At 35.3% G+C, this 6,933-nt stretch overlaps 1 protein-coding gene across 1 annotated transcript in view; it reads left to right on the top strand.

Moving 5' to 3' along the window:
• Positions 1–605: 605 nt before the first annotated feature.
• The window catches only part of ecpas (Ecm29 proteasome adaptor and scaffold), a 30,572-nt gene continuing 24,244 nt past the window's right edge, over positions 606–6,933 (top strand). The window contains exons 1-9 of the mRNA XM_016570537.1: positions 606–737; positions 1,998–2,114; positions 2,235–2,353; positions 4,192–4,338; positions 4,429–4,600; positions 4,760–4,899; positions 4,984–5,062; positions 5,144–5,263; positions 5,401–5,486. Coding sequence (XP_016426023.1) covers positions 606–737; positions 1,998–2,114; positions 2,235–2,353; positions 4,192–4,338; positions 4,429–4,600; positions 4,760–4,899; positions 4,984–5,062; positions 5,144–5,263; positions 5,401–5,486 — 1,112 coding nt within the window. The remainder of the gene's footprint in view (positions 738–1,997; positions 2,115–2,234; positions 2,354–4,191; positions 4,339–4,428; positions 4,601–4,759; positions 4,900–4,983; positions 5,063–5,143; positions 5,264–5,400; positions 5,487–6,933) is intronic.

The raw sequence follows: 6,933 nt of genomic DNA, 5'->3' as shown, positions 1-6,933 counted from the left end.
TAAAAGGTCTTTTACTAACTAAACAAGTATAAACTATCAGTCATAGGCAGAATGCACATAGAAGATTTTTACAACAGATTTTTCAGCAAAGATTTGATGATGTTAATAATTTAGAGGCCTTAGAACTTTATGTATTGATTATGATAAAGTAGGCCTTACAGGGTTAAATAAGCTCATAAAAATTATTTTGTTTTAATTTGTTTAATTCTTTGTATAATTATATTGCATAATACATGTATGTCCTTTGTCAAATGTGTTTATCTTTTTAATTTAGACAACCATTTTATTTGCTTTGTACCATTTTTCATTGTATGAAGTTAATCAGATTTTTTAAATAGTAATGAAATTAATTTCAACAAGAGAAAGATGATGGATTTTATTTATTATCTGTTTTTTTATTGTTTCTTTCTTTATTTTTATATATGTTAATGCTTTGGCAACATTATGTTACACAATCATACTAATAAAGCTTAATAGAATTGAAAAAAATTGAAAATTGATGGAGAGAGAGAGAGAGAGAGAGAGAGAGAGACAGAGAGACAGAGAGACAGAGAGACAGAGGTTGTCTTAGGAGTGGCAGTGCTGGTGGAGACTTCACTTCAAACATGGCTGCACAGGACGAGCTCAGTAAGTTTAACTCATTCTACATGCGTTATTTCTTCATTACTGCAGACTTGTTTTCAATACCCTCTTCATTATTTGTCACTCTTATGAAGACTGAGTTCACCGTGCTGTCTGTTTGTCTATCTGTAGTTACATAAATAAGTATTTGTAAAGTGAATATCAGTTTGGCAGTTAGCCGGCTAGGCTGTTCTGTTGTAAGTGATCCAAATAAAGTGCTTTTGCTTTCGCACTGAAACACACAGCATCTCCTTGACATGGCTGCTTCAACACTAACTGCTGTTCCTGAAACCACGCCTTCTTTCTTTGCGTGATCATTTGGGCGCATTATGCAAATATTTCCACATGGTGATGTAGATATGTGGGGGCGTGTTAGAATGAGCCGTTTTAGGGGGGCGTGGCAGAGTCTTTTGATTGATAAAGAATATCTCTTTGGTTTTGAGACTTCAGTCTTTGCAACTTCAGGGATCTTATCTATGCACAATCAGCTTGTAACACTCCAAAGAGAAAGGAAAACTTGAAATCGCATCATATGACCCCTTTAAAATAAGAAAAAAAAACGTACACATCACCCTGTTCAAAAAGTCTTAATGCATTGTGTTTCCTTCTTGAATATAAGTGAATGTTTTCAGTCTTTGTAGTAGTTGCATATAAGTATATCTGTTGCCATCAGTGTGAAAAGATGGATCTCGAAATCATACAGTCACTGTTGTAAAGGGTTCAAATATAGATATAGCCCTGCCCCTTTTCAGTGCTGCACTTGTTGTTTTCTGTATTCTGGTTTGTATTTCCACAGCTTGAAGGTTTGGTTGTACAAATTTATGAATGAACTGCTCATTTTAAAATCTTCCCAGTTTATTGACTTCTGTTATGACATCTGCTTCGAATATTACAATGCACATGATAACTTTCGTTAAGTCTACAATAAGTAAATCCACTTCACAAGCTAATTACTCTTCAACAGTGATGCTATAGACTAGAGCTACCGCAAAAACGGAAGATTAAAGACAAAATTCGAAAGATGGCTGCTCACATAAGGTCTATACAGAATGATCTTTTGCGTATTACAAAATATGTGAAAATTATTAATTAATGTTTTTAATGGAAGTTTTAATAAAGTGTTTATGGGAGTCCCTGTGTTGACTTGTGGTCTGCTTGATGATCCTTGGGTTTGTAATGGTTGAAAACCAATGTAACGATAATAGAAAAAATGAATGCTTTTGTATATGTGTTTATGTGAGAGATGCAAGTTCAAAACTCTACATTATTAATGTCATTCCTCTAGGGATGCATAGTAAGACCCAAAAGTAGGACCCATGAGAATAATTTCAAAGAAGATCTATCAAAGAACTGGATTTTGTTATTGCCCTCTCCAGGTTATGGAGTTGCTGGTACACCTAAACAAAAGGATAAAGAGTCGACCCAAGATTCAGCTTCCTGTAGAGACCCTGTTGGTTCAGTATCAGGACCCTGCTGCTGCATCTTTTGTCACGGTATGATCGTATCCCCACATGTTACTATCACCACTAGAGATGTGTCACCATTTCATGCTGAATATATTCCCATATTATGAAGTAAGAACTTCATTGTCATGACTGTGTTTGTGCTTGCAGAACTTCACTATCATCTACATAAAGATGGGCTATCCTAGGTTGGAGGTATCCAAACAGTGTGAGCTTGCACCTACTCTACTCACAGCAATGGAGGGCAAGCCTCAGCCCCAACAGGACAGGTTAGTTTCAGCTTCATTTGAAATGAAACAATGTTGTTTTCATTATTAAGGTAGAATGTAGCTGGTTATAAGCACATTTATAGTATATGATAAAATATTGTCTAATGAAATGTATTTATTATTAAATATATACACAACTGTTTAAAAGTTTGGGGTCGGTAAGAATTTTTTATATTTTTGAAAGAAGTTTCTTATGCTCACCAAGGCTGCATTTATTTGATTAAGAACACAGTAAAAACAGTATTATTGTGAAATACTGTTATAATTTAAAACAAGTATTTTCTATTTCCATTTATATTTAATTGATTCCTGTGATGGCAAATCTGATTTTTGAGCATTACTCCAGTCTTCAGTGTCACATGATCCTTCAGAATATACAGATTTGGTGATGTAGTGAAGAATCAGGATTTTCATTTTTATTGGAGATAATTTATTTATTGAATTTACTTAAAGCTTCTAAGATTCCTCTAAGAAAGCTCCTAATTTAGCTTAAAAATTTCTACGTAGGAGTCTTGGCTTAAGAGCGATTCAGGACCAATCTGAGAGCAACTCTGAGTGAGGAAAAGACAAAAACTTTCATCTTAGTGAGGAGGCGGGCTGACCCCATTGCTAGGTATGACACAGTCTTTTGAAGACTGTGATTGATTGGTTGGTTGTCCAAGAAGGAAATAAAACAGCGCTTTTAAGTGTAGGGTCTATTATAAGCCTTCACTTTGAAATTACAGGCGTAATTTTTCCTGTTTTACCATACTCTCTCTCTCACACACATTATATATGTATATATATATTCTTTATTTTTTATTTACCATGCTGTTAATGTCGTACTTGTACTGGATGGGAAATGAACAGCGACACAATAAGGTAATTGCTTGTGTGATCACTTTGCTTATAGAAGGTTGTGACAGACCCAAATCATCACTGCTGCATAGTTGCATTTTTCCAGTTGCCAAATATGTTAATGTAGTTGATGTGGTAATTTCTTCAATTTCTGGCGCTATGGCATTTCTGCGTGGTGTCGGAGATGTTAGCGTGTCTCTAATAAGATCGGTCACAAACATAATCCCTGCACAATCTAATGTGTAGCAACTTATTAACTCACTGCCATGCATTGTGTGCAACAAATTTCTTCATGTTTCGTCCATTTTCTCCACTGCTAAAGAAACTCTTAAGCCTCTTAATAGTCCTCGTCCGTACTCCTAACAATTTTGGACCTTAAGACCTCTTTTAAAGGTTAAGATGCTTTCTGAATTACTTTTTTCTTTACTAGGATCTTTTCTTTAATTTTAGGAGGAATCACCCACATTTCTAAGAATTCTCTTAGAATTTTGTTACTAGGAGCAACTCTTAGTACTAAGATTTTTCATGAATACGGGCCCTGATCTTTACCAAAGTCAAACAGTGTAAACTTTTTGAACAGAATGGTCAGGGTAAATTATACTTATTTTATCTTCCCCGGGACTGAAGGGCAGTACTAATGTGATATTTAAAATATTTTTTTTCTTATTATTATTATCAATGGTGAAAACGGTTGTGCTGCTTATTTTTTTTGGAAACCATGATATATTTTTTTCTGGATTCTTTGATAAATAGGAAGATCAAAAGAACAGCATTTATTTGAAATAGAACTTTTGTTCTAATAGAATTCTAGAATTCTAGAATTTCAAAACTATAATACAAGTATTAAATTGAATAAAAACATTAAAAAACACCTTACAGACCTCAAACTTTTGAATGGCAGTGTATATATATATATATACATATTTCTATATTAATATTTACACATGCATTAAATGTCAGTATTGAACAGTATTGATGTAGTCTTTGTCTTCTCCCTCTAGTCTGATGCACCTGCTGATCCCTACACTGTATCATATGAAATATCCATCAGAGCCATCTAAAGCTTCCCCATTTGTCCTGACGGAGAGGCCCAAAACTGTACAACTCCTCTTAGAGTTCATGCTTGATGTTCTTCTGATGCCATATGGGTATGTCAGGTGGATATGTACAATAAGTTGTAGTTGGTAACGTTAATGCTGTTTTCGTAATTCCCATTCTATCTTTCAAATTATATCAAGGTTTGTGTTAAACGAGCCTCCAAGTCGTCCGGCTCCTTCATCTCCACAAGGGGGATCTGGAGCAGGAGCCGCGTCAGCACAAGGTCTCCCTCAGCCTCCTCCAGGAATGAGCGTTTATGCAGTTAAACGAGTCATTGGAGAAGCTCAGTGGAGTCCAGAGCAACTGGAGCAGGTGAGGTTGATAAGAAAATATGTTGGAGCATATTTGTTGTTTTTAATGGGAGATGTTTTGCTTTATTTCTGTCTGTTGTTCAAAATCGAATTAACTGAAATAACCAGTTTACTCTTTCTGATTCTTCACTGAGTAACCTCTTGATCATTGTGTTTACAGTGTAAATTGGGAATTGTGAAGTTCATAGAGGCAGAGCAGGTGCCTGAGGTTGAAACAGTCATTCACTTAGTTGTGGCTTCAAGTGACACCAGACACAGTGTCGCCACGGCGGCTGATCTTGAACTGAAAAGCAAGCAGAGGTGAGGCTTTCTGTAATGATATATCAAATTAAATCATGAGGTCTTGATATTGAAACTCATCTCTTGTGTCGTTTTATACTGCAGCATTATTGACTGGAACAATCCACTCATTATCAACAAAATGTATAAAGTTTACCTGGGTGATATTCCACTCAAAACTAAAGTAAGTATTTTCATTACACAAGAGGCATTCGACTTTTATATTCAGTAAGGTGTTCTACATAATGTGTGTGTTTTTACCCAGGGTGTCACAGTCAAACAGGAGCTAAAGCATGAGCCGGTCAGCACTAGAGTCAAGATGAAGATTCTGCCTCATCTTCTCCGCTCCAGGCTGGGTGCTGAGTGCTTTCCTGCTAATATACAGGTCAGATTGATTATGTTTGACAGAATGAAAGTAAATGCAGCTGAGATGCATGTTGAAAGAGACAAATAGGGACAGGCAAGTAATATGTCCTAACTTGTTCAAAGGTTGTTCGTTACAGTGATTGTCTGTTTGTTTAGGTTGTCTATGATGGACTTTTTGGAGCAAACACCAACAACAAACTTCTGTTCCTCACTCTGCAGTTTGTACATCATATCTGTATGGTGTAAGTGTCGATGATCTCTAGAAAATCACATGGAAAATCACATTTACTACTATACAAATAATAGGTTGCTATACAGTGGGGAAAATATTTATTTGATCCCCTGCTGATTTTGTAAGTTTGCCCACTTACAAAAAAAATCCTCATCTTCTCCGCTCCAGACTGGCTGCTGAGTGCTTTCCTGCTAATATACAGGTCAGATTGATTATGTTTGACAGAATGAAAGTAAATGCAGCTGAGATGCATGTTGAAAGAGACAAATAGGGACAGGCAAGTAATATGTCCTAACTTGTTCAAAGGTTGTTCGTTACAGTGATTGTCTGTTTGTTTAGGTTGTCTATGATGGACTTTTTGGAGCAAACACCAACAACAAACTTCTGTTCCTCACTCTGCAGTTTGTACATCATATCTGTATGGTGTAAGTGTCGATGATCTCTAGAAAATCACATGGAAAATCACATTTACTACTATACAAATAATAGGTTGCTATACAGTGGGGAAAATATTTATTTGATCCCCTGCTGATTTTGTAAGTTTGCCCACTTACAAAAAAAATGAAGGGTCTGTAATTTTTATGGTAGGATTATTTTAACGTATAGAGACAGAATACCAAGCAAAAAATCCAGAAAAACACATTATATAAAGTAGGGATGTACATTTTAACTGGTTAACCATTAACCAACCGTAAGAATTTTGACCGATTAATACAATCAGTTAAACGGTTTAAAAAGTCATTTTTATTTTTTTTCAGTAATTTATCAAAATATTTTTTTGGTTTTTGGTTATATTAAGGTTTGCTGCATGGTTAAAATACGCTATGCGTATACATTTTTTTTTGTTTTTTAGAGAAGTCGCATTTTATTATTTCATTCAGTTGGGTCTCTCATTCGACACAAAATCAAATGTTTCCGTATTCGCGATGTATTTGAATGGCAAATTATTATTTATGTACTTCAATCGCGTTCCAATATCCACGTAAAACAAAATGTTTTGCATAACATCACGACGGTACGGTGATAACACTTAACGGCACAGATTTTACTACATATTTAAACTGAGCAGTGTGTTTTTTTCCATATGTTTGACTGACTGCATTTTATTATGATAATGAACAGGCTGCATTATTGTCAAGGTAACAATGCTTAACTGTGTGCACGCAAGCGGCGCCGGCGCAATCACTTGAATTTTTTCCTTCTAACAGTAGAAACAACTACTCCTTTTAGTCATAAAGTATATATAGCCTATCTTTATTATGTTTTTCTCCGCTCGCAGAAGCGCTGCAGGTGCGTGATGTAATATGATATGACCATGTGAATCCTCATGTTCTGTTATTTGCTACTTTTTGCGCATGTAAAATGAATCCCCAGGAAACAAATGTTAATATTTTTAACGGGCCACAGACACTTATCCTTTCTAATTTAATTCAATTCTAATTTAAAATAATCTTGTC

The sequence above is a fragment of the Sinocyclocheilus rhinocerous genome, unplaced genomic scaffold (genome assembly GCF_001515625.1).
Source record: "Sinocyclocheilus rhinocerous isolate Xijiao unplaced genomic scaffold, SAMN03320098_v1.1 scaffold681, whole genome shotgun sequence".
NCBI lineage: Eukaryota > Metazoa > Chordata > Actinopteri > Cypriniformes > Cyprinidae > Sinocyclocheilus > Sinocyclocheilus rhinocerous.
The sequence above is the reverse complement of the archived record's forward strand: the minus strand, read 5'-3'. Positions and strand labels throughout refer to the sequence as shown.